This window comes from Oncorhynchus masou, chromosome 25, assembly GCF_036934945.1.
Source record: "Oncorhynchus masou masou isolate Uvic2021 chromosome 25, UVic_Omas_1.1, whole genome shotgun sequence".
Taxonomy (NCBI): domain Eukaryota; kingdom Metazoa; phylum Chordata; class Actinopteri; order Salmoniformes; family Salmonidae; genus Oncorhynchus; species Oncorhynchus masou.
In genome coordinates, this window is record NC_088236.1 from 11319757 (window position 1) to 11347661 (window position 27905).

Consider the following 27905-nt stretch of genomic DNA (forward strand, 5'->3'; position numbering starts at 1 on the left):
CAATGACAAGCTACTGCAATAACAAGCTACTGCAATGACAAGCTACTGCAATAACAAGCTACTGCAATGACAAGCTACTGCAATGCCGGGGATTCACTGACACTGTTAACATGGTGGCAGAGTTTGTACACCAGGGATCATCAACTAGATTCTGCCGAGGGACAATGCTTTTCTTCTTGAGCGGATGGTCAAGGCCCCCGAAACCTAATTACAAATCATTTGTAGACTAGAAATAGATTGCAAGAAGCCCTAAACAGATATAATATTTGACTAAAACGTAATAATTTCAAACATGGCTTTGTATACAATCACATATACGGTACGTTATCTCTCTATGTGTGTGATTACTTTGGAGACGATTTGCTGGTGTTTTTACAGTCTTTTATGTCCAACAATTTTTGGATTAATGTTTTTGCTCCGTAATATTGTGGGGGCAAATAAAATCAACTGCGGGCCAAATTCAGCCCGTGGGCCACCAGTTGGGTAACCTTGCCTTACACCCTTATAGGTGTGTCTGGACTGAGGTTGTGTAGATAGTTTTTATGTTGGAGAACTCAGGTTACAAAGATGGAAAGATAATTTGTGTTGATCTTATGGCATTAGCTAGGTGAAAGTAAAGTTACAGAAGCCCTTATTAGCACATTGGAGAGCTATGTAGAGCTATGAAAAGCTATGTAGAGCTATGTAGAGCTATGTAGGTCTATGTAGAGCTATGTAGAGCTATGTAGATCTATGTAGAGCTATGTAAAGCTATGTAGATCTATGTAGAGCTATGTAGAGCTATGAAAAGCTATGTAGAGCTATGTAGAGCTATGTAGATCTATGTAGATCTATGTAGAGCTATGTAGATCTATGTAGAGCTATGTAGAGCTATGAAAAGCTATGTAGAACTATGGAGATCTATGTAGAGCTATGTAGAGCTATGAAGAGCTATGAAGATCTAGAGCTATGTAGATCTATGTAGATCTATGTAGAGCTATGTAGAGCTATGAAAAGCTATGTAGAGCTATGTAGATCTATGTAGAGCTATGTAGAGCTATGTAGATCTATGTAGAGCTATGTAGAGCTATGTAGATCTATGTAGAGCTATGGAGATCTATGTAGAGCTATGTAGATCTATGTAGAGCTATGGAGATCTATGTAGATCTATGTAGAGCTATGTAGAGCTATGTAGATCGATGTAGAGCTATGTAGAGCTATGTAGATCTATGTAGAGCTATGTAGATCTATGTAGATCTATGTAGAGCTATGTAGATCTATGTAGATCTATGTAGAGCTATGTAGATCTATGTAGAGCTATGTAGAGCTATGTAGAGCTATGTAGAGCTATGGAGAGCTATGTAGATCTATGTAGAGCTATGTATGTAGAGCTATGTAGATCTATGTAGAGCTATGTAGATCTATGTAGAGCTATGTAGATCTATGTAGAGCTATGTAGATCTATGTAGAGCTATGTAGATCTATGTAGAGCTATGTAGAGCCATGTAGAGCCATGTAGAGCCATGTAGATCTATGTAGAGCTATGCAGAGCTATGTAGATCTATGTAGAGCTATGTAGATCTATGTAGAGCTATGGAGATCTATGTAGAGCTATGTAGATCTATGTAGAGCTATGGAGATCTATGTAGAGCTATGGAGATCTATGTAGATCTATGTAGAGCTATGTAGATCTATGTAGATCTATGTAGAGCTATGTATAGCTATGTAGAGCTATGTGTACTGAACAAAAATATAAATGCAACATGCAAGAATTTCAAAGATTTGACTGAGTTACAGTTCATATAAGGAAATCAGTCAATTGAAATAAATTAATTCGGCCCTAATCTACGGATTTCACATGACTGGGAATACAGTTATGCATCTGTTGGTGCGTGGATCAGAACCAGTCAGTATCTGGTGTGACCACCATTTGCCTCATGCAGCGAGACACATCTCCTTTGCATAGAGTTGTTCAGGCTGTTGATTGAGGCCTGTCAAATGTTGTCCCACTCCTCTTCAATGGCTGTGTGAAGTTGCTGGATATTGGCGGGAACTGGAACACACTGTCGTACACGTCGATCCAAAGAATCCCAAACATGCTAAATGTGTGACATGGCTGGTGAGTAAGCAGGCCATGGACGTCCAGGAATTTTGTACAGATCCTTGCAACATCTTGCTGAAACATGAGGTGACTGCAGCAGATGTCTGACACAACAATGGGCCTCAGTATCTTGTCACGGTATCTCTGTGAAGAGCACACTTCTCCAGCGTGCCAGTGGCCATCGAAGGTGAGCATTTGCCCACATGAAGTCAGTTACGAGGCCAAACTGCACTCAGGTCAAGACCCTGGCGAGGGCAACGAGCAAGCAGATAAGCTTCCCTGAGACGGTTTCTGACAGTTCAAAAATGATTTGGTTGTGCAAGCCCACAGTTTCATCAGCTGTTCAGGTGGCTGGTCTCAGATGAACCCACAGTTGAAGAAGCCGGATGTGGAGGTCCTGGGCTGGCGTGGTTTCATGTGGTCTGCGGTTGTGAGGCTGGTTGGACGTAGTGCCAAAGTCTCTAAAATGATGTTGGAGGCGGCTTATGGTAGAGAAATTAACATTGAATTCTCTGGCACCAGCTCTGGTGGACATACCTGCAGTCAGCATGCCAATTGCACACTCCATCAAAACTTGAGACATCTGTGACATTGTGATGTGTGACACAACTGCTCATTTTAAAGTCACCTTTTATTGTGCCCAGCCCAAGATGCACCTGTGTAATGATCATGCTGTTTAATCAGCTTCTTGATATGCTACACCTGTCAGGTGGATGGATTATCTTGGCAAAAGAGAAATGCTCACTAACAGGGATGTAAATAAATCTGTGCACAAAATTTGAGACAAAAGCTTTTTGTACATATGGGCACTTTTTGGGATCTTTTATTTCTGCTCAGGAAACATGCGACCAACACTTTACATGTTGCTTTATATTTTGTTCAGTATAGATAGGTAGATAATAATAATAATAGCCTAGATACACCACCATATTGTAAGCCTTACACCTATCCAGTCCCTTCAGATCTGCAAAGGGAAGGGAAGGGAAGGGAATAGGGCTGCCACATTTCTATTGTATGGAGCAGGGTTCCTGAACTCTGACCCTACGAAGTCCAGAGCCTGCTGGTTCTCTCTTCTTCCTGATAATTCATTGTACACACCTTGTGTCCCAGGCCTAAATCTGTCCTTCATTAGAGGGGAACAATGAAAAAAAATGCAGTGGAACTGGCTTCATGGTCCAGAGTTGAGGTTGAACAGAGAGAGAGAGAGAGACAGACAGACAGACAGAGAAAGAGAGCAAAACAGACAGACAGACAGAGAGAGAGAGAGAGAGAGAGAGCAAGAGAGCGAAACAGACAGAGAGAGAGAGAGAGAGCAAGAGAGCGAAACAGACAGAGAGAGAGAGAGAGAGAGCAAGAGAGCGAAACAGACAGACAGACAGACAGACAGACAGAGAGAGAGAGAGAGAGAGAGAGAGAGAGAGAGAGAGAGAGAGAGAGAGAGAGAGAGAGAGAGAGAGAGAGAGAGAGAGAGAGAGAGAGAGAGAGAGAGAGAGAGAGACAGAGAGAGACAGAGAGAGACAGAGAGAGACAGAGAGAGACAGAGAGAGACAGCGAGAGAGCGAAACAGACAGAGAGAGAGACAGACAGAGAGTGAGACAGACACAGAGAGAGAGAGAGAGAGGGAGGGAGAGAGAGTGAGACAGACACAGAGAGCAGGGGCCAGGGGGGATAGCAGCCCATTATTAGAGTCCCCCCCTGACAGAGAATAATGAGGCTGTTCTATCTGGGACACAGAGAGAGAGAGAGAGAGCACCAACTCCACATACCACAGCCCAAACCCCTGTACCCTAAATCACAGCCCAGAGCACCCTACAGGGGGCAAGGACAAGGATTGGCTGCATCATACTGTGTTACAACATTTATGTAGGTGTAATTCGCTTTACAATAAAATACGACGATAATGCACATTAAGGTGTATGCAAGTGTGGAGGGTGTGTGGAGTGTGTGTGTGTGAGTCATTACTGATATAGCCTAGGTGTTCAGGTGTGTGTGGAGTGTGTGTGTGAGTCATTACTGATATAACCTAGTTGTTCAGGTGTGTGTGAGTCATTACTGATATAGCCTAGGTGTTCAGGTGTGTGTGAGTCATTACTGATATAGCCTAGGTGTTCAGGTGTGTGTGAGTCATTACTGATATAGCCTAGGTGTTCAGGTGTGTGTGTGAGTCATTACTGATATAGCCTAGGTGTTCAGGTGTGTGTGTGAGTCATTACTGATATAGCCTAGGTGTTCAGGTGTGTGTGTGAGTCATTACTGATATAGCCTAGGTGTTCAGGTGTGTGTGAGTCATTACTGATATAGCCTAGGTGTTCAGGTGTGTGTGTGAGTCATTACTGATATAGCCTAGGTGTTCAGGTGTGTGTATGAGTCATTACTGATATAGCCTAGGTGTTCAGGTGTGTGTGAGTCATTACTGATATAGCCTAGGTGTTCAGGTGTGTGTGAGTCATTACTGATATAGCCTAGGTGTTCAGGTGTGTGTATGAGTCATTACTGATATAGCCTAGGTGTTCAGGTGTGTGTGAGTCATTACTGATATAGCCTAGGTGTTCAGGTGTGTGTGTGAGTCATTACTGATATAGCCTAGGTGTTCAGGTGTGTGTGTGTGAGTCATTACTGATATAGCCTAGGTGTTCAGGTGTGTGTGTGAGTCATTACTGATATAGCCTAGGTGTTCAGGTGTGTGTCATTACTGATATAGCCTAGGTGTTCAGGTGTGTGTGTGAGTCATTACTGATATAGCCTAGGTGTTCAGGTGTGTGTGAGTCATTACTGATATAGCCTAGGTGTTCAGGTGTGTGTGTGAGTCATTACTGATATAGCCTAGGTGTTCAGGTGTGTGTGTGAGTCATTACTGATATAGCCTAGGTGTTCAGGTGTGTGTGAATGTGTGTGTTTTCATGTGCTGCACCAGTGTGTGTTTCCTGTCACTGTTGGTGCATGCGTAACGACCCTCCCTCCACACACCACATGCATGAGTGTTGTCTGTATGTCTGTTGTCTCCCCCTTTCTCCCCGTCTCCCCCGTCTCCCCCTTTCTCCCCCTTCTCCCCCGTCTCCCCCGTCTCCCCCGTCTCCCCCGTCTCCCCTGTTGTCTTACAGTTCAGAACAGGATGAACCTTTAGTGCCCCTCTCCTCCCCCCCCAGCCAGAGAATCTGCTCCTAGCCAGCAAATGCAAGAATGCTGCCGTCAAGTTGGCCGACTTTGGCCTGGCCATCGAGGTGCAAGGAGATCAGCAAGCCTGGTTTGGTACGTACTGACTGTACACTACGATCTGATCCTAGATCTGTGGTACTGACTGTACACTACGATCTGATCCTAGATCTGTGGTACTGACTGTACACTACGATCTGATCCTAGATCTGTGGTACTGACTGTACACTACGATCTGATCCTAGATCTGTGGTACTGACTGTAGACTACGATCTGATCCTAGATCTGTGGTACTGACTGTACACTACGATCTGATCCTAGATCTGTGGTACTGACTGTACACTACGATCTGATCCTAGATCTGTGGTACTGACTGTACACTACGATCTGATCCTAGATCTGTGGTACTGACTGTACACTACGATCTGATCCTAGATCTGTACACCACACCAACATGTTTTCAACCTTAATTCATCCCACGTGGGAATAATAACTGTGAAACGTTGAGTGAATAATTGTGTGCTCTGTGTGTGTATGTGTGTGTGTGTGTGTGTGTGTGTGTGTGTGTGTGTGTGTGTGTTTGTGCTGCAGGATTTGCTGGTACACCGGGATACCTGTCCCCTGAGGTACTGAGGAAGGAGGCATATGGCAAACCTGTGGACATCTGGGCCTGTGGTGAGCATCTCTCACGTTTACACACATACTGTTCAGAGCAGACACACAAACTGCCACAAACACACACGTCTACATTGCTTACACACCTAGACACAAACGACTGGACACAAACACACACATTAAATGTTCATATGGAAATGCTGATTCTGTGTGTGTGTGTTTGTGTGTGTGTGTTGTCTCTGTCTCAGGGGTGATTCTGTATATCCTGCTAGTGGGCTACCCTCCCTTCTGGGATGAGGACCAGCACAAACTGTACCAACAGATCAAAGCTGGGGCCTACGATGTGAGTGGACGCAGACTCCTCTCGTCTCTTCACTTCTCCTCTCCTCCTTCCTCCTCTCCTCTCCTCTCCTCTCCTCTCCTCTCCTCTACCTCTCTTCACTTCTTCTCTCCACCTTCCTCCTCTCCCCTCCTCTCCTCTCCTCTCCTCTCCTCTCCCATCCTCTCCTCTCCTCTCTTCACGTCTTCTCTCCTCCTTCCTCCTCTCCCCTCCTCTCCTCCCCTCTCCTCTCTTCACTTCTTCTCTCCTCCTTCCTCCTCTCCCCTCCTTCCTCTCCTCTCCTCTCCTCCTTCCTCCTCTCCCCTCCTTCCTCTCCTCTCCTCTCCTCCTTCCTCCTCCTTCCTCTCCTCTCCTCTCCTCTCCTCTTCCCACATCTCCTCTCCTCCTTTCTCATCTCATTTCCTTTCTTCTCTTCCCCTTCCAGTCCTCCTCTTCTCCTCTCCCCTTCTCTCCTCCTTTCTCTTCTCTTTTCTTCTCATCTTCCTCTCTCCTCCTCTGTTATTTTATTATTTCTCAACACCTCCGCTTCCTTTCTCTTCCCTCTCCCTTTCTTGTCTACCCTTCACCCCACTCTCTCCTCTCCTCTCCTCTCCTCTCCTCTCCTCTCCTCTCCTCTCCTCTCCTCTCCTCTCCTCTCCTCTCCTCTCCTCTCCTCTCCTCTCCTCTCCTCTCCTCTCCTCTCCCTTCACCTCCTCTCACCTCCTTCTCTCTTTCCCCCGTTTCTTTTTTAGAAGTCCGTGTTACATAACTAGATCACCTCATTTATATTTCAGAGGAGCAGGAAAGTGCCTACCTTGAGCACATTAGTCCCATCGTAGGGAAACGTTTTTGGGGACAGGACTGTACAGTATGATGTTTAACAGCTATGAGCTCGCTTGTTGTCAATTTTCTGTCCCCAACCCATCCCAATTGTATATTTATATTTGTTTATATGTTATTTATATATGATACTTTGGGCTGTATTTGAACAAACCTAACGTTATGGTAAATCTAAATGCTGCTGGTAACGCTGTAGGTTCGGGCTTGTGTCAGAAATAGTTTTGACATTTTCACAACCATCGGCACAGAGCGGTGGAGCGAAAGGGCTGGGTTTTGATGAATAAACCAGTTGTGGGTGTGTTGAGGCTTGCCCCCTCCCTGGCCAATCAGAATGTGCTCCATGGCGAAATATGCTGCTGCTTCAATTTGTGTATTTACGGTCTTTTATGAATGTTAAGGGTTTAACGCACATCCAAACTGTTCACAGCAGCTGGACAGAGATCCAGTCATGTGACAGTGTTGATGACAGAGATCCAGTCATGTGACAGTGTTGATGACAGAGATCCAGTCATGTGACAGTGTTGATGACAGAGATCCAGTCATGTGACAGAGTTGATGACAGAGATCCAGTCATGTGACAGTGTTGATGACAGAGATCCAGTCATGTGACAGAGTTGATGACAGAGATCCAGTCATGTGACAGAGTTGATGACAGAGATCCAGTCATGTGACAGTGTTGATGCCCATTCTGTGTTCGGTGTCCCCTCACCGCTATACTGCTCCCCAATATAGTGTTTTATAGACATATATCCTTCTCATTTCTGTAACTTTTAATTCTGTAATTTCATCCATTTTGCATTGCTTTTAGTAAACTCTCACTCCACTTGCTAATATTGAAAGTCAATTTATATATATATATAAAAAGAGATCTTAACAGGGAACGCGTCTCCAGAAGTTGCAATGCGTTCCACTGAAGACAGTGAGTCATTTTAATAACATTTTATGAAAAACAATCCATCTTCAACAACAATTAATAAATATAATGATATCATAAAATGTATGTGACTTATCCTTCGTTATAGTAGGTCTAGGGTAAGGGGAGCCTACGGAGGGCTTGTGGTTTTTACAGATAGGAAATGGAAAACTAAGCAATTGGTATCGGAAAATAACTTTGAAATACGAGGTTCATCAGTATATTCTCCGAGGCTCTCATCTCTCATTTCATGATGGGCATGGACACATGTAGCCTACATTATGGAGGGATTTTACGCCAAAAGACTCAAATAATGTAGACCTACCTGCCCACAGTACATAGATACACTACATGACCAAAAGTATGTGGACACCTGCTCGTCGAACATCTCATTCCAAAATCATGGTCATTAATATGGAGTTAGTTTGTGTCCACTGTGATGTCATCTCAATCTCCTTGACAACAGAGAAGTAGTACCGTGTTTAATAACACGCCATTGAAAATATAATTTCAAACAGCATGAGTAGCAATGTTAAACATTTTGGAAATACAATAGATGGCCAAAGAGTATGTTGACGCCTGCTCATCTCATTCCAAAATCATGGGCATTAATATGGAGTTGGTCCCCCCTCTGCTGCCATAACAGCCTCCACTCTTCTGGGAAGGCTTTCCACTAGATGGTGAAACATTGCTGCGCGGTCCTGGTTCCATTCAGCCACAAGAGCATTAGTGAGGTCAGGCACTGATGTTGGGCGATTAGGTCTGGCTCGCAGTCACCGTTCCAATTCATCCCAAAGGTGTTCGATGGGGTTGAGGTCAGGGCTCTGTGCAGGCCAGTCAAGTCCTTCCACACGATCTCGACAAACCATTTCCATATGGACCTCGCTTTATTTACGGAGGCATTGTCATGCTGAAACAGGAAAGGGCCTTCCCCAACTGATTCCACAAAGTTGGAAGCACAGAATTGTCTAGAATGTCACTGTATGCTCTGTCGTTAAGATTTCCCATCACTGGAAAACTAAGGGGGGAACTAAGGGGGGAACTAAGGGGGGAACTAAGGGGGGAACTAAGGGGCCCGAACCATGAAAAACAGCCCCACACCAGTATTCCTCATCCACCAAACTTTACAGTGGGCACTGCTTTGGGGCAGGTACAGTTCTCCTGACACCCGCCAAACCCAGATTCGTCTGTCGGACTGCCAGATGGTGAAGCACGTTCACTGCTCCAGAGTCTTTACACCACTCAAGACAATATTTGGCATTGTGCATGGTGATCTTAGGCTTGTGCGTGGCCGTCACGGCCGTGGAAACCCGTTTCATCAAGTTCCTGACAAACAGTTATTGTGCTGTCGTTGCACTTCAGCACTCGGCGGTCCTGTACTGTGAGCTTGTGTGGCCTCCCGCTTCGGGGCAGAGCTGTTGGGGCTCCTTTCCACTTCACAATAACAACACTTAATGTTGACCTGCTCCAGCAGGGCAGACATTTTGCGATCGGACTTGTTGGAAAAGTGCCATGCTCTGACAGTGTCACGTTGAAAGTCCCTGAGCTCTTCAGTACGGGCCATTATAATGTTTCTATGGAAATTGCATGGTTGTGTGCACGATTTTATACACCTGTCATCAACGGGTGTCGTTGAAATAGCCGAATCCACTTATTTGAAGTGGTGTCCACATACTTTTGTATATTGTGTAAAAAGAGAATGTCAGCTCAGAGTTTTTCTCCTCTCAAACTTGATCTTAAAGCGTTGGTGATTAAGATTTATTTCCCAGTGGTCTCACGAGCCAAACCTTTTATCGACGGTCTCACGAGCCAAACCTTTTAACGACGGTCTCACCAGCCAAACCTTTTATCGACGGTCTCACCAGCCTACTTGATTGCAAAAAGAAAATAGCCTTCATTGAGAGGAGAGGAGGCTATGCTTGTTTTTTTTAATAAAACAATATTTTGTTTCTAAATACGAAGTATACAGTCACCAAAACCACACGACTCTTGTTCCATGCACATATGGGCAGTGTCCATCACGGCTGGATAGGCTGTGTTTCCACTGTCAGAATTCATGCCATAACCAACCACCTAACTGCTAAAACCAGCTGTTAGTTGGTCTTATAGATGCCTGAAATTAGCACTTTGATTACGGATTACATTCTACGTTTCACACTTCAAATATTTCCACCCTTCCTTCAGAGCACAATCTGATATAAGACAGGTAAATCACAAATCGCAACAGTCGGAAAATAGCAGAGCGCTAGGCTGGGTAGCCTAGTGGTTAGAGCGTTGGACTAGTAACTGAAAGGTTGCAAGTTCAAATCCCTGAGCTGACAAGGTACAAATCTGTCTTTCTGCCCCTGAACTGGCAGTTAACCCACTGTTCCCAGGCCGTCATTGAAAATAAGAATTTGTTCTTAACTGACTTGCCTGGTAAAATAAAGGTAAAATAAAAAATATATAAAAAAAATTAACGGCAGCCGAAAATAGAACCCTTTATCTCGGTAAAGAGGGTGTCATAGTAACAGATTTTCAACTTTTACACCACGTTTATGAACACAGGTTTCTGTGGAGGAGCCAGGTTATTTACCAAGACTGTTGAGCTTCAAGGCTTCAGCTGGCATTCCTGTTTCCCTGGTACTTAGTTTATTGATCATTCATTGTAACTGATCGGCCAGAGATTCCGCTCACCTGGGACCTGTTCAGATGGAACGTTGCTGATAGAAATGTATTGATTACTACTGAAATACTTCCCAATGATAGAGAACCACATAGACAAGTACACAATCCTGAAGCCTAGAACCTGCTCAACCCGGAGTGTGTGTGGTATGTGTGTGTGTGGTATGTATGTGTGTGTGTGGTATGTATGTATGTGTGTGGTATGTATGTGTGTGTGTGTGTGTGTGTGTGTGTGTGTGTAGTTTCCCTCTCCAGAGTGGGACACAGTCACTCCAGAGGCTAAGAACCTGATTAACCAGATGTTGACCATCAACCCTGCCAAGAGGATCACCGCCCAGGAGGCCCTCAAACACCCATGGGTCTGCGTAAGTACACACACACACACACACACACACACACACACACACACACACACACACACACACACACACACACACACACACACACACACACACACACACACACACACACACACACGTCAGATAGAGACAGGTGGATACACACGCATGCAACCAGACAAACGTCTACAAACAACTCTACTAAAATGCACCTGACAGAGATAACATCCTCAGTGATCACAGAGAGCTTTCCAACTAGTTTCCTCAAACTGTGACATGACTTTTTCCTCTCTCTCTCTCTCTCTCTCTCTCTCTCTCTCTCTCTCTCTCTCTCTCTCTCTCTCTCTCTCTCTCTCTCTCTCTCTCTCTCTCTCTCTCTACCTCTCTCTCTACCTCTCTCTCTCTCTCACTCTCTCTCTCTCTCTCTCTCTCTCTCTCTCTAGCAACGTCTACAGTGGCTCTGATCACAGACAGGAGACAGTGGAGTCTCTTCTCTCTCCGGAGGAAACTCAAGGTCTCTCTCTCTCTGTCTGTCTACCTCTCTCTCTCTCTCTGTCTCTCTCTCTCTCTCTCTCTCTCTCAGCAACGTTCTACAGTGGCGTCCATGATGCACAGACAGGAGACAGTGGAGTGCCTGAAGAAGTTCAACGCCCGGAGGAAACTCAAGGTCTGTCTGTCTGTCTGTCTGTCTGTCTGTCTGTCTGTCAGGGGATTCTGTGTCTGTTTGTCAGGGCTGACCTCCTCTCCTCTCTTCTTCTCTTTTCGTCTCCTCTCTCAGGGTGCCGTTCTCACTGCTATGCTAGTTTCCCGGAACTTCTCTGGTAGGTGTTTCCTTCCCACACCTACAGTTACACCCAGAGTCTCTCGCTTAACGTTCTTACACAGCCTCGCACCTTAAACACCAGACTGACATCACATCGGTGTCGAGGCCTGCTTCCTCCGGTGATAAGAGCTGTCTGGATGGTGGATACTTGTGATTTTGATGACAAGTTGAGTCTGGTAGAAGATGTGAACAATGTCTCCAGAAACCTATGCATCTCTTGTTCTATGTTATACAAGCAGCAGTGCTTGTCTCCGCAGGTCGTGTTTGTGTGTGTGTCTACCAGTCTGGGTGGTTGGTGCTTCAGTCAACATGAGTCACTCTGTTCGTAACTGCAAATTATCAAATGATCTGAGGTGAACAACTACTCAAATAAAGCAAAACACTGCCGGCTGTGTCCACACACACACCGGTCTGCCGTGTCACCACTCCAACACCCTCATCTCCTCAGGAACAGGAGACCATATTAGAGGGAGGTCATCCAGGGATGAGTCACTGAAAAGAGAGGGATGAGAGAGAGAGAAAGAGAGAGACCGAGAGAGACCAAGAGATAGGAGAGGGAGAGAGAGAGACAGAGATGGATGAGAGAGAGAGAGAGAGAAAGACCGAGAGAGACCAAGAGATAGGAGAGGGGGAGAGAGAGACAGAGATGGATGAGAGAGAGCGAGAGAGAAAGAGAGAGACCGAGAGAGACCAAGAGATAGGAGAGGGAGAGAGAGAGACAGAGAGATGGATGAGAGAGAGAGAGAGAGAGAAAGAGAGAGACCGAGAGAGACCAAGAGATAGGAGAGGGGGAGAGAGAGACAGAGATGGATGAGAGAGAGCGAGAGAGAAAGAGAGAGACCGAGAGAGACCAAGAGATAGGAGAGGGAGAGAGAGACAGAGAGATGGATGAGAGAGAGAGAGAGAGAAAGAGAGAGACCGAGAGAGACCAAGAGATAGGAGAGGGAGAGAGAGAGACAGAGATGGATGAGAGAGAGAGAGAGAGAAAGAGAGAGACCGAGAGAGACCAAGAGATAGGAGAGGGAGAGAGAGACAGAGAGATGGATGAGAGCGCAAGGGAAGAGAGAGTGATGGATTAGATAGGAAGAGCCAGACAGGAGAACGATGGATGAGAGGAAGGGATGAGAGAGGGAGATGTGTGTGAAAAGCAGACAAGCGAGAGAGGGGGAGATAGTGGCAGAAGAGCGAGGGAGTAGGATGTGAAATTGAGAAAGAGAGATGAGAGTCGAGACGGAGGTTGGGGAGATAGAGGGAAGGAGGTAGAGGAGAGATGGAGGTTGGGGGATAGAGAGAAGGAGGTAGAGGAGAGACGGAGGTTGGGGGATAGAGGGAAGGAGGTAGAGGAGAAATGGAGGTTGGGGGATAGAGGGAAGGAGGTAGAGGAGAGACAGAGGTTGGGGGATAGAGAGAAGGAGGAAGAGGAGAGATGGAGGTTGGGGGATAGAGAGAAGGAGGTAGAGGAGAGACAGAGGTTGGGGGATAGAGAGAAGGAGGAAGAGGAGAGATGGAGGTTAGGGGATAGAGATAAGGAGGTAGAGGAGAGATGGAGGTTGGGGGATAGAGAGAAGGAGGTAGAGGAGAGATGGAGGTTGGGGGGAAGAGAGAAGGGGGTAGAGGAGAGACAGAGGTTGGGGGATAGAGAGAAGAAGGAAGAGGAGAGACAGAGGTTGGGGGATAGAGAGAAGGAGGTAGAGGAGAGACAGAGGTTGGGGGGTAGAGAGAAGGAGGTAGAGGGCAGAAAATAAAGGAAGAGAGGTTAACAGATATGGCTCTAACCCTCATGAACTGTTCCAGTTGGGTATTGGGTCAATCAGGATGTGTGTGGAAGAACAGAACCTTCATTTGTAGAACGTGTAATGTTCTTTGTGATATTGTGTTGGATTGTGTTTCTCTGTGTGTTTCTCTGTGTGTTATTAATTGTCTCTTTTGGACTAATGAGCCATATCTGTTTCCTTCTCTTCCATTCTTCTCTGCCCTCTTCCTCCTTCCCTCTATCCCCCAAACTCCATCTCTCCTCTTCCTCCTTCTCTCTATCTCTCCAACCTCCCATCTCTCCTCTGCCCTTCTCTCTATCTCCCCAACCTCCCATCTCTCCTCTTCCTCCTTCCCTCTATCTTCCCAACCTCCATCTCTCCTCTACCTCCTTCCCTCTATCTCCCCAACCTCCATCTCTCCTCTTCCTCCTTCTCTCTATCTCCCCAACCTCCCATCTCTCCTCTGCCCTTCTCTCTCTCCCCAACCTCCCATCTCTCCTCTTCCTCCTTGTCTCTATCTCCCCAACCTCCCATCTCTCCTCTGCCCTTCTCTCTATCTCCCCAACCTCCCATCTCTCCTCTTCCTCCTTCCCTCTATCTCTCCAACCTCCATCTCTCCTCTTCCTCCTTCTCTCTATCTCCCCAACCTCCCATCTCTCCTCTGCCCTTCTCTCTCTCCCCAACCTCCCATCTCTCCTCTTCCTCCTTGTCTCTATCTCCCCAACCTCCCATCTCTCCTCTGCCCTTCTCTCTACTATTCCAACCCCCCCCCCTCTTTCTCTGGTTACTGTGGGTATGTGGGACACTAACAGTGGGCGCTCGTTCCGCCACTGCTCCAATCAGTGTCAGTGCAGCAGCAGCAGCAGCAGCCGCAGCAGCGGGCACCACCGGTGGGCTGGTGGAACAAGGTAGACTGGCACACCTGGGATGGCACCCCCCTCCCTCCTCCCTATTTCTCACCTCTACCTCTCCTCCCTATCCTCCCTTCCTCTCTCCTCCATCTCTCCCTCTCTCCCTCCCTCCACCTAGCATGAATGCGCCGAGCATGCCACCTCCATCGCTCATTGACCCAGCGCTATTCCATCGCCACACCGCATTGGCCACCTGGCCTCCCTCTCTCCACTCTGATTGGGCGGCTGTGGTTCCTGTCACCTGCTCCTCCTCCTTTTACTGCTCTCCATCTCTCAGTTCCTTCACAGCGCAGAACAGCACAGTGGAGCATGGCTGACCCAACTAAACCTTGTCTTTGTCTTATTTCTCTCTCTGTTCTCTCTTCTCTCTGGTCTCTCTTCTCTCTGTTCTCTCTTCTCTCTGGTCTCTGGTCTCTGTTCTCTCTCTTCTCTCTATTCTCTCTGTTCTCTCTCTTCTCTCTTCTCTCTGTTCTCTCTGGTCTCTCTTCTCTCTGTTCTCTCTTCTCTCTGGTCTCTCTTCTCTCTGTTCTCTCTTCTCTCTGTTCTCTCTTCTCTCTGGTCTCTGTTTTCTCTCTTCTCTCTGGTCTCTCTGTTCTCTCTTCTCGCTGGTCTCTGTTCTCTGTTCTCTCTGGTCTCTCTTCTCTCTGTTCTCTCTGGTCTCTCTTCTCTCTGTTCTCTTACTCTCTATTCTCTTTCTCTCTGTTCTCTCTGGTCTCTCTTCTCTCTGTTCTCTTTCTCTCTGTTCTCTGTTGTCTCTTCTCTCTGTTCTCTCTGTTTTCTCTGGTCTCTCTTCTTTCTGGTCTCTTTCTCTCTGGTCTCTCTGTTCTCTCTGGTCTCTCTTCTCTCTGTTCTCTCTGTTCTCTCTTCTCTCTGTTCTCTCTTCTTGCTGGTCTCTCTTCTCTCTATTCTCTCTGGTCTCTCTTCTCTCCGTTCTCTCTGGTCTCTCTTCTCTCTGTTCTCTCTGGTCTTTCTTCTCTCTGTTCTCTCTTCTCGCTGGTCTCTGTTCTCTCTTCTCTCTGTTCTCTCTTCTCGCTGGTCTCTGTTCTCTCTGGTCTCTCTGGTCTCTGGTCTCTCTTCTCTCTCTTCTCTCTCTTCTCTCTGGTCTCACTACTCTCTGTTCTCTCTGGTCTCTGTTCTCTCTGTTCTCTCTGTTCTCTCTTCTCTCTGGACTCTCTTCTCTCTGTTATCTCTAGTCTCTCTTCTCTCTGTTATCTCTGGGTTCTCTTCTCTCTGTTCTCCCTGGTCTCTCTTCTCTCTGGTCTCTCTTCCCTCTGTTCTCTTTCTCTCTGTTCTCTCTGGTCTCTTTCTCTCTGTTCTCTCTGGTCTCTCTGTTCTCTCTGGTCTCTCTTTTCTCTGTTCATCTGTTCTCTATTCTCTCTGTTCTCTTTCTCTCTGGTCTCTCTTCTCTGTTCTCTTTCTCTCTGGTCTCTCTTCTCTCTTCTCTCTGGTCTCTCTGGTCTCTGTTCTCTCTGTTCTCTCCTCTCTGGTCCCTGTTCTCTCTGTTCTCTCCTCTCTGGTCTCTGTTCTCTCCGTTCTCTCTTCTCTCTGTTCTCTCTGGTCTCTCTTCTCTCTGTTCTCTCTGGTCTCTCTTCTCTCTGGTCTCTTTTCTCTCTGTTCTCTCTGGTCTCTCTTCTCTCTGGTCTCTCTTCTCTCTGTTCTATCTGGTCTCTCTGGTCTCTCTCTTCTCTCTGGTCTCTTTCTCTTTATGACCTCCTGTAACTCTATTAGCCCACCATTCCACACCACTTCAATTCCACCCTCATCTCCCTCTTTTCTAACAGCTCTAGTTTCCTCCCTTGTTCCCCTCATCTCCCTCTTTTCTAACAGCTCTAGTTTCCTCCCTTGTTCCCCTCATCTCCTCTTTTCTCTATTTTTCTCTGTTGCAGAATGACACGGGAAAAGTTCTCCCTGTCATTGCAAGGATGGAACGGCCCACTGGGTGTCGGTGAATGCTGCATGGCGCACTGGACTGGTGCATGCGCTCTAACGGGGGGGGGGGGTGTGTATGATGCATGGTTAACACTGTAGAAGATTCTAGGTTGGGGATTCAACTGTGAAAGTGAAATAATTGGGAACTACAATCAACTACCTGTAATGACATTTTAGATGTCATGTTTAAATTGGTATAAAAAGAGATAGTCAATAGTTTGCTTATATAGTTGTCTTCGAGTCCACCACAATTCATAAGAATGGCATAGAAGTCTAGTGTAAGGATAGAGCTGGTACCGTCAGGCCTGGGTTGGTTTGTAGCGGTGCTGTGGGACTCCAGTCGTCTTCTCTTCCCCTCTTAAGACCCTGATCAAATATTGATACTTCATACGGGCCTGCCTGTCTCTCTAGATTAGATCTACTATCCTAGACTAGACACAGAATCCACAATTCATTCAGCCTCTTTGGAGGGAAATACAAGTTCACTGAAATGTTTCTTCTTATTATGAAAAACGAACTTGTTTGGGTACTAGGCCTAAAACCTTCCTCAGAGTACATCCTCCAGCTGTCTTCATGTGAAGTCTCCATCCTCCAACTGTCTTCATGTGAAGTCTCCATCCTCCAGCTGTCTTCATGTGAAGTCTCCATCCTCCAGCTGTCTTCATGTGAAGTCTCCATCCTCCAGCTGTCTTCATGTGAAGTCTCCATCATCCAGCTGTCTTCATGTGAAGTCTCCATCCTCCAGCTGTCTTCATGTGAAGTCTCCATCATCCAGCTGTCTTCATGTGAAGTCTCCATCATCCAGCTGTCTTCATGTGAAGTCTCCATCATCCAGCTGTCTTCATGTGAAGTCTCCATCCTCCAGCTGTCTTGATGTGAAGCCTCCATCCTTTCCTTGTCCTCCTGTAAGGTTGTTATTTACAGGGATATTAGTGAGTGACTCGTAATGGCTATTAGAACTTCTTAGGGATCAATTCCCGTTAGCGGGATCGATTTGACAACATCCGGTGAAATGGCAAATTAAATTACTATAAATATTATACTTTCATGAAATCACACATGCAATACACCAAATTAAAGCTACACTTGTTGTTAATCCAGCCAACGTGTGAGATTTCAAAAAGGCTTTATGGCGAAAGAAAACCATGCTATTATCTGAGGACAGCAACCAATCAAACAAAGACAGACGATCATAATTCAACCCGCCAAGCTTGACACGAAACTCAGAAGTAAAGATATAATTCATGCCTTACCTTTGACGAGCTTCTTCTATTGGCACTCCAATATGTCCCATAAACATCACAAATGGTCCTTTTGTTCGAATTCATTCCGTCGTTATATATCCAAAATGTCCATTTATTTGGAGCGTTTGATCCAGAAAAACACCGGTTCCAACTCACCAACATGACTACAAAATATCTCATAAGTTACCTGTAATCTTTGTCCAAACATTTCAAACAACTTTCCTAATACAACTTTAAGTATTTTTTTAACGTAAATAATTGATAAAATTTAAGGCGGGATAAACTGTGTTCAATACCGGAGGAAAACAAAGTGGAGCGAGCTTTTCAGGTCACGCGCCTCTATCAAACAGTACACTTCACTCGACCCTCATTCTGAATAGGGCTACTTCTTCATTTCTCAAAGGAAAAACATCAACCAATTTCTAAAGACTGTTGACATCTAGTGGAAGCGATAGGAACTGCAAGCAACCCATTGAAAAGAGAGTGACCTCAACATTTTTTCCCCCTGGATGTTTTGTCCTCGGGGTTTCGCCTGCCAAATAAGTTATGGTTTACTCACAGACATCATTCAAACAGTTTCAGAAACTTCAGCGTGTTTTCTATCCAAATCTACTTATAATATACATATCCTGCTTCTAGGCCTGAGTAGCAGGCAGTTTACTTTGGGGACACTTTTCATCCAGACGTGAAAATACCCGTAGCCGTAAGAAGTTTTTACCAGTTTGACTCTTTCTCTTTCTCTTTATTTTAATCTCTTCCTCTTCTCCTTCCTTCCTTCCGTCTTGCTTACTGTTATGTGTGTCAAGGTAAGGAGCCTGCTTGCTTCCTCTACAGGGTTAAATAAACAACATAATATTTGACCTTTGGGTTTACAGGTTGGGGTCGTGGACTAAATGCCACAATGAAACTCGACTCAGGTGTTCTGGCATGTTTTTGTCATCCTGAGATCATCTACCTGAGAGTGAATGTAACTGCAACGAGTGATGTATGAAAACACTTCAGCTCAGACCACAGACTGTTCTGGAGTCTATCTGAGCTGTCTGAGCTTGTATTTATTCAGATAGAAGGCTCTGAAAAACAATACAAGTTTTATCGGAGTCTTCAAACAAGATGTGAGAATGCACTTGACACAGTTAATGACCCAATTCACCCCCTAGTGTTAACACAGCAGGTGGAGGCAGTGGAGGAAAACTCCACACAAACCCTCACCACCAGTGTTCTTTAAGTCACAGAACTGGTCTTTATTGTGCTGCCAGGCATACCTAGCAAACTGATGAATTTGCACATGTAGTTAGCCTTGTAGAAATTAGACTCTATATCAATTGAGGCAGACGTAGAGGAGGAATGGAATGCTGTATAGGAAGGAGAGGGAAAAGCAGAGGAAAGGGAAACTGTGAGTGTTGCATTATCCCCTCCCCTCCCTCTCTCTTTCTCTCTCTCTCCCCTCCCTCCCTCTCTCTCTCTCTCTCTCTCTCTCTCTCTCTCTCCCCTCCCTCTCTCTCTCTCTCCCCTCCCTCCTCTCTCCTCTCTCCCCCCTCCCTCTCTCTCTCTCTCTCTCCTCCCCCTCTCCCTCTCTCTCTCTCTCTCTCTCTCTCTCTCTCTCTCTCTCTCTCTCTCTCTCTCTCTCTCCCTCTCTCTCTCTCTCTCCTCTCTCCTCTCTCTCCTCTCTCTCTCTATCTCTCTCCCCCTCCCTCTCTCTCTCTCTCTCTCCCCTCCCTCTCTCTCTCTCTCTCTCTCTCTCTCTCTCTCTCCACACACACACTGCAATGTTTTGACTTCTAAAGTAAGGGCTCTTCTGTCTCGTCTCTGTATCATCTCCTCTCTCTCCTTCAAACACACTTTGAACAGGCCCCTGTGGGAGAGGGGCTCGCTTCCCCTGTGGGAGAGGGGTTCCTCCAGAAATTAGTTTCTAATGTCAATCCTTTAAAAAACACTGCAGACTTTGTGTGCAAGATAGAGTGAGAGTACATAGAGGGGAGAGAGAGCTACAGAGGGAGAGAGAGGGCTACAGAGAGAGAGAGAAAGAGAGAGAGAGCTACACACAGAGAGAGCTACAGAGAGAGAGCTACAGAGAGAGAGTGAGAAACAGAGAGAGCTACAGAGAGAGAACTACAGAGAGAGATACAGAGAGAGAGAGCTACAGAGAGAGAGAGAGCTACAGAGCGAACTAGAAAGTTAAAGAGAGAGCTTTACAGACAGAGAGCTATACAGATAGAGAGCTACAGAGAGAGCTACAGAGAGAGAGCCACATAGAGCCACAGAGAGAGAGAGAGAGAGAGAGAGCGACAGAGAGCGACAGAGCTATATATAGAGAGAGAGCTACAGAGACAGAAAGAGCTACAGAGAGAGAGCCACAGAGAGAGAAAGAGCTACACAGAGAGAGAGAGAGCTACAGAGACAGAAAGAGCTACCAAGAGAGAGCTACAGAGAGAGAACTAAAGAGAGAGAGAGCTACAGAGAGGGAGCCACAGAGAGAGAGAGCTACAGAGCGAACTAGAGAGTTAGCGAGAGAGAGCTATACAGAATGAGAGCTATATAGATAGAGAGAGAGGAGAGAGAGAGAGAGAGAGCTACAGTGAGAGAGCTACAAAGAGAGAGCTACACACAGAGAGAGAGAGAGCTACAGAGAGAGACAAAGCTACAGAACGAGAGAGCAACAAGGAGAGCTGCAAAGACAGCTACACAGAGAGAGCTAGAGAGAGAGAGCTACACACAGAGAGAGCTACAGAGAGAGAGCTACAGAGAGAGAGAGCAACACAGAGAGAGAGAGAGCTACAAAGAGAGAGAGAGCTACAGAGCGAACTAGAGAGTTAGCGAGAGAGAGCTATACAGAACGAGAGCTATATAGATAGAGAGAGAGGAAGAGAGAGAGAGCTACAGTGAGAGAGCTACACACAGAGAGAGAGAGAGCTACAGAGAGAGACAAAGCTACAGAACGAGAGAGCAACAAAGAGAGCTGCAAAGACAGCTACACAGAGAGAGCTAGAGAGAGAGAGCTACAAACAGAGAGAGCTACAGAGAGAGAGCTACAGAGAGAGAGCTAGAGAGTGAACTAGAAAGTTAAAGAGAGCATTATACAGACAGAGAGCTATATAGATAGAGAAAGAGATAGCTATAGAGAGAGAGATACACAGAGAGAGAGCTATATAGAGAGAGCTACAAAGCAAACTAGAGAGTTGAGAGAGAGAGCTATATAGATAGAGAGAGAGAGAGAGCTACAGAGAGAGAGCTACAGTGAGAGAGAGAGCCACACAGAGAGAGAGAGAGCTACAGAGAGAGAGCTACAGAGGGAGAGCCACAGAGAGAAACAGAGCTACAGAGGAGAGAGACTGGGACGGTGCTATAGAGGAGAGAGACTGGGACGGTGTTATAGAGGAGAGAGACTGGGACGGTGTTATAGAGGAGAGAGACTGGGACGGTGTTATAGAGGAGAGAGACTGGGACGGTGTTATAGAGGAGAGAGACTGGGACGGTGTTTTAGAGGAGAGAGACTGGGACGGTGTTATAGAGGAGAGAGACTGGGACGGTGTTATAGAGGAGAGAGACTGGGACGGTGCTATAGAGGAGAGAGACTGGGACGGTGTTATAGAGGAGAGAGACTGGGAGGGTGTTATAGAGGAGAGAGACTGGGACGGTGTTATAGAGGAGAGAGACTGGGACGGTGTTATAGAGGAGAGAGACTGGGACGGACTGGGACGGTGTTATAGAGAGAGAGACTGGGACGGTGTTATAGAGGAGAGAGACTGGGACGGTGTTTTAGAGGAGAGAGACTGGGACGGTGCTACAGAGAGAGACTGGGACGGTGTTATAGAGGAGAGAGACTGGGACGGTGCTACAGAGAGAGACTGGGACGGTGTTATAGAGGAGAGAGACTGGGACGGTGTTATAGAGGAGAGAGACTGGGACGGTGCTACGGAGAGAGACTGGGACGGTGCTATAGAGGAGAGAGACTGGGACGGTTCTATAGAGGAGAGAGACTGGGACGGTGCTACAGAGAGAGACTGGGACGGTGCTATAGAGGAGAGAGACTGGGACGGTTCTATAGAGGAGAGAGACTGGGATGGTTCTATAGAGGAGAGAGACTGGGATGGTGTTGTAGAGGGAGAGAGACTGGGACGGTGCTTATAGAGGGAGAGAGACTGGGACGGTGTTATAGAGGAGAGAGACTGGGACGGTGTTATAGAGGAGAGAGACTGGGACGGTGTTATAGAGGAGAGAGACTGGGACGGTGTTATAGAGGAGAGAGACTGGGACGGTGTTATAGAGGAGAGAGACTGGGACGGTGCTATAGAGGAGAGAGACTGGGACGGTGTTATAGAGGAGAGAGACTGGGACGGTGTTATAGAGGAGAGAGACTGGGACGGTGCTATAGAGGAGAGAGACTGGGACGGTGTTATAGAGGAGAGAGACTGGGACGGTGTTATAGAGGAGAGAGACTGGGACGGTGCTATAGAGGAGAGAGACTGGGACGGTGTTATAGAGGAGAGAGACTGGGACGGTGTTATAGAGGAGAGAGACTGGGACGGTGCTACAGAGAGAGACTGGGACGGTGTTATAGAGGAGAGAGACTGGGACGGTGTTGTAGAGGAGAGAGACTGGGACGGTGTTATAGAGGAGAGAGACTGGGACGGTGCTATAGAGGAGAGAGACTGGGACGGTGTTATAGAGGAGAGAGACTGGGACGGTGTTATAGAGGAGAGAGACTGGGACGGTGTTATAGAGGAGAGAGACTGGGACGGTGTTATAGAGGAGAGAGACTGGGACGGTGTTATAGAGGAGAGAGACTGGGACGGTGTTATAGAGGAGAGAGACTGGGACGGTGTTATAGAGGACGAGAGGAGAGAGACTGGGACGGTGTTATAGAGGAGAGAGACTGGGACGGTGTTATAGAGGAGAGAGACTGGGACGGTGTTATAGAGGAGAGAGACTGGGACGGTGCTATAGGAGGAGAGAGACTGGGACGGTGTTATAGAGGAGAGAGACTGGGACGGTGTTATAGAGGAGAGAGACTGGGACGGTGCTATAGAGGAGAGACTGGGACTGGGAGGAGAGAGACTGGGACGGTGCTACAGAGAGAGACTGGGACGGTGCTACAGAGAGAGACTGGGACGGTGTTATAGAGGAGAGAGACTGGGACGGTGCTACAGAGGAGAGAGACTGGGACGGTGTTATAGAGGAGAGAGACTGGGACGGTGTTTTAGAGGAGAGAGACTGGGACGGTGTTATAGAGGAGAGAGACTGGGACGGTGTTATAGAGGAGACTGGGACGGTGCTACAGAGAGAGACTGGGACGGTGTTATAGAGGAGAGAGACTGGGACGGTGTTGTAGAGGAGAGAGACTGGGACGGTGTTATAGAGGAGAGAGACTGGGACGGTGCTATAGAGGAGAGATAGAGGAGAGAGACTGGGACGGTGTTATAGAGGAGAGACTGGGACTGGGACGGTGTTATAGAGGAGAGAGACTGGGGACTGGGACGGTGTTATAGAGGAGAGAGACTGGGACGGTGTTATAGAGGAGAGAGACTGGGACGGTGTTATAGAGGAGAGAGACTGGGACGGTGTTATAGAGGAGAGAGACTGGGACGGTGTTATAGAGGAGAGAGACTGGGACGGTGTTATAGAGGAGAGAGACTGGGACGGTGTTATAGAGGAGAGAGACTGGGACGGTGTTATAGAGGAGAGAGACTGGGACGGTGTTATAGAGGAGAGAGAGACTGGGACGGTGTTATAGACTGGGAGGTGCTATAGACTGGGACGGTGTTATAGAGGAGAGAGACTGGGACGGTGTTATAGAGGAGAGAGACTGGGACGGTGTTATAGAGGAGAGAGACTGGGACGGTGCTATAGAGGAGAGAGACTGGGACGGTGCTATAGAGGAGAGAGACTGGGACGGTGCTATAGAGGAGAGAGACTGGGACGGTGTTATAGAGGAGAGAGACTGGGACGGTGTTATAGAGGAGAGAGACTGGGACGGTGTTATAGAGGAGAGAGACTGGGACGGTGCTATAGAGGAGAGAGACTGGGACGGTGTTATAGAGGAGAGAGACTGGGACGGTGTTATAGAGGAGAGAGACTGGGACGGTGCTATAGAGGAGAGACTGGGACTGGGACGGTGCTATAGAGGAGAGAGACTGACTGGGACGGTGTTATAGAGGAGAGAGACTGGGACGGTGTTATAGAGGAGAGAGACTGGGACGGTGCTATAGAGGAGAGAGACTGGGACGGTGTTATAGAGTGTTTTAGAGGAGAGAGACTGGGACGGTGTTATAGAGGAGAGAGACTGGGACGGTGTTATAGAGGAGAGAGACTGGGACGGTGCTATAGAGGAGAGAGATTGGGACGGTGGAGGAGAGAGACTGGGACGTGTTATAGAGGAGAGAGACTGGGACGGTGTTATAGAGGAGAGAGACTGGGACGGTGTTATAGAGGAGAGAGACTGGGACGGTGCTATAGAGGAGAGAGACTGGGACGGTGTTATAGAGGAGAGAGACTGGGACGGTGCTACAGAGAGAGACTGGGACGGTGCTACAGAGAGAGACTGGGACGGTGTTATAGAGGAGAGAGACTGGGACGGTGCTACAGAGGAGAGAGACTGGGACGGTGTTATAGAGGAGAGAGACTGGGACGGTGCTATAGAGGAGAGAGACTGGGACGGTGTTATAGAGGAGAGAGACTGGGACGGTGCTACAGAGGAGAGAGACTGGGACGGTGTTATAGAGTAGAGAGACTGGGACGGTGCTATAGAGGAGAGAGACTGGGACGGTGCTACAGAGAGAGACTGGGACGGTGCTATAGAGGAGAGAGACTGGGACGGTGTTATAGAGGAGAGAGACTGGGACGGTGTTATAGAGGAGAGAGACTGGGACGGTGTTATAGAGGAGAGAGACTGGGACGGTGTTATAGAGGAGAGAGACTGGGACGGTGTTATAGAGGAGAGAGACTGGGACGGTGTTATAGAGGAGAGAGACTGGGACGGTGTTATAGAGGACGGAGACTGGGACGGTGTTATAGAGGAGAGACTGGGACGGTGTTATAGAGGAGAGAGACTGGGACGGTGTTATGGGACGGTGTTATAGAGAGAGAGACTGGGACGGTGTTATAGAGGACAGAGACTGGGACGGTGTTGTAGAGGAGAGAGACTGGGACGGTGTTATAGAGGAGAGAGACTGGGACGGTGTTATAGAGGAGAGAGACTGGGACGGTGCTACAGAGGAGAGAGACTGGGACGGTGTTATAGAGGAGAGAGACTGGGACGTTGTTATAGAGGAGAGAGACTGGGACGGTGCTATAGAGGAGAGAGACTGGGACGGTGTTATAGAGGAGAGAGACTGGGACGGTGTTATAGAGGAGAGAGACTGGGACGGTGTTATAGAGGAGAGAGACTGGGACGGTGTTGTAGAGGAGAGAGACTGGGACGGTGTTATAGAGGAGAGAGACTGGGACGGTGTTATAGAGGAGAGAGACTGGGACGGTGTTATAGAGGAGAGAGACTGGGACGGTGTTATAGAGGAGAGAGACGGGGACGGTGTTATAGAGGAGAGAGACAGGGACAGTGCTATAGAGTAGAGAGACTGGGACGGTGCTATAGAGGAGAGAGACTGGGACGGTGCTATAGAGTAGAGAGACTGGGACGGTGCTACAGAGGAGAGAGACTGGGACGGTGTTATAGAGGAGAGAGACTGGGACGGTGTTATAGAGTAGAGAGACTGGGACGGTGCTATAGAGGAGAGAGACTGGGACGGTGCTATAGAGGAGAGAGACTGGGACGGTGTTATAGAGGAGAGAGATTGGGACGGTGTGTGTGTCTCTGTAGAAGCACCATTTCAGGCTCTAGCCCTGAAGGGGACCGAGGGGACAGGCTCCAGTATTAAGCCCCAAATTCGTTTTCTATCTCTGCCTCGTTAACTGATTAACCAGTTCCTCTTAATGAGGTTCTGTTGCTCGCGGCGACCCACGTCAACTCTCGCTGGGCCTCCTGTGCCACGCCGAATGGGATCGTTTTAACCCAGGAACAGTTCTGTGTGTTCCTTGTGACACCATGGATATGGACTGTTGTCTGTGGAATATTTCCCCTATTGCTGAGGATTATGGTTATTGTGCTAAACAGACCACTGTCTTTAGTATGAACAAACCTCCTCTCCTCTCTAAATCTCCAGAAGATCTCAGAGGATTGTTGTGATTATCAGGGTCTGGTGGACCAGTCGTTGATCACCTGTCTAAAGATATCAGCGTTTACTACCTCTTGTTAAGACTGTCTGGTCCCCTACCCTGTTGAATTCTTTTTCTACCCATCTTCAACTTGGAATCCTACGGGACTACAGGTTGATACTGATACACCTTTGTGATCTCTCTGATCTCCTGATCTCTGAATCTCTGACCTGTGTGTCTCTGCTGTTGTTTCCTATTGCAGCAGCCAAGAGTTTGCTCAACAAGAAGGCAGATGTCAAGGTAAGACCCCCCCCCCCTCTCTCTTTTTCTTCTCTGTCTCTCAATTCAATTCCATTTCAAAGAGCTTTATTACCATGGGAAACATATGTTAACATTGCCAAAGCAAGTGAAATAGATAATCAACAGAAGTGAAATAAACAATAAACAAAATGAACAGTAAACATTACACTCACAAAACTTTCAGAGGAAAAGAGACATTTCAAATGTCATTATGTCTATATGCAGTACTGATCTTTCTCAGTCTCTGCTACCTTTCTCTCTCTCACTCTCTCTGCTCTCGCTCTCCTCTCTCTCCATCTCCTCTCTTTCTCTCTCCTCTCTCTCGCTCTCTCTGCTCTCGCTCTCCTCTCTCTCCATCTCCTCTTTTTCTCTCTCCTCTCTCTCGTTCTCTCTGCTCTCGCTCTCCTCTCTCGCCATCTCCTCTCTTTCTCTCTCCTCTCTCCGTCTCCTCTCCCTCTTTCTCTCTCCATCTCCTCTCTCTCTGTGTGCTCTCTCTCCTCTCTTCCTCTCTCTCTCTCTCTGCTCCCTCTCTCTCCATCTCCTCTCTCTCTCTCTCTCTGCTCTCTCTCTCCTCTCTCCCTCTCTCTCTCTCTCAATTTCAATTCAAAGAGCTTTATTGTCATGGGAAATGTATGTTAACATTTCCAAAGCAAGTGAAGTAGATAATAAACAAAAGTGAAATAAACAATATAAAATGAACACTCTCTCTTAGATCAGTTATCAGGGTTAAGACCCTGTTCCTGTCTCCTCGCCTCTATTCTCTCTCTTGTTGTGTCTCATTCTCTCTCCCCCCCACCCCCTGCTTTTTCCCCACCCCCACTTTCTCTCTCCCTCTCCCCCCCTGCTTTCTCTCCCTCCCCTCCCCCTCTTTCTCTCGCCCCTCTTTCCCTCTCCCTCTCCCCCCCTGCTTTCTCACCCTCCCCTCCCCCTCTTTCTCTCGACCCCTCTTTCCCTCTCCCCCCCTGCTTTCTCTCCCTCCCATCCCCCTCTTTCTCTCACCCCTCTTTCCCTCTCCCCCTGCTTTCTCACCCCTCCCCTCCCCCCCTCTTTCTCTTGCCCCTCTTTCCCTCTCCCCCCCCTGCTTTCTCTCCCTCCCCTCCCCCTCTTTCTCTCACCCCTCTTTCCCTCTCCCCCCTGCTTTCTCACCCTCCCCTCCACCTCTTTCTCTTGCCCCCCTCTTTCCCTCTCCCCCCTGCTTTCTCTCCGTCCCCCCCCCCCTCTTTCTCTTGCCCCTCTTTCCCTCTCCCCCCCTGCTTTCTCTCCCCTCCCCTCCCCCTCTTTCTCTCGCCCCCTTTCCCCCCTCTCCCCCCCCCCTGCTTTCTCTCCCTCCCCTCCCCCTCTTTCTCTCGCCCCTCTTTCCCTCTCCCCCTGCTTTCTCACCCTCCCCTCCCCCTCTTTCTCTCGACCCCTCTTTCCCTCTCCCCCCTGCTTTCTCTCCCTCCCCTCCCCCTCTTTTTCTCACCCCTCTTTCCCTCTCCCCCCTTTTTCTGTCCCTCTGCTTTTGCTTAGTTTGTTTCTCTGTAATTAAAAGTGTCTCTTTCTCAGTGATTTGTGAACATCTTTATCTCAGTGTGTGTTGTCTGATGCATGGGAGAGTGTGTTGATTCAATTTGCAATCATCATAAAATAGTGTGTGTGTGTGTGTGTGTGAGCTTTATGCTAGCTGCTTTCTGGTCTGTTTATTCAGTGGGAATTGTGACTACAGTTCCAGGAATAGACATGAGTCTGAACCCTGGAAACACACCAGACAGAAATAGACTCTCAGTCACACACACACACACACACACACACACACGTCCCCCTGCTCCTCTCCACGCCACACTCATAATCGCCTAGCAACAGGCCCCTGACACACTCCTCCTCCCTCTTTCTCA

General features: G+C 47.6%; 1 protein-coding gene across 10 annotated transcripts in view; it reads left to right on the plus strand.

The window, feature by feature from the left end:
* LOC135513781 (calcium/calmodulin-dependent protein kinase type II subunit beta-like) overlaps positions 1-27905 on the plus strand; it is a 138621-nt gene that overhangs the window by 69166 nt on the left and 41550 nt on the right. For 6 of the 10 annotated variants that reach the window (XM_064936698.1, XM_064936700.1, XM_064936702.1 and 3 more), the window contains 8 exons: positions 5227-5329; positions 5825-5908; positions 6097-6191; positions 10827-10949; positions 11506-11589; positions 11701-11743; positions 14312-14407; positions 25994-26031. In XM_064936698.1, the coding sequence (XP_064792770.1) occupies positions 5227-5329; positions 5825-5908; positions 6097-6191; positions 10827-10949; positions 11506-11589; positions 11701-11743; positions 14312-14407; positions 25994-26031 (666 nt within the window). The remainder of the gene's footprint in view (positions 1-5226; positions 5330-5824; positions 5909-6096; positions 6192-10826; positions 10950-11505; positions 11590-11700; positions 11744-14311; positions 14408-25993; positions 26032-27905) is intronic. The other 4 variants (XM_064936701.1, XM_064936708.1, XM_064936704.1 and 1 more) reach the window with 1 other exon arrangement.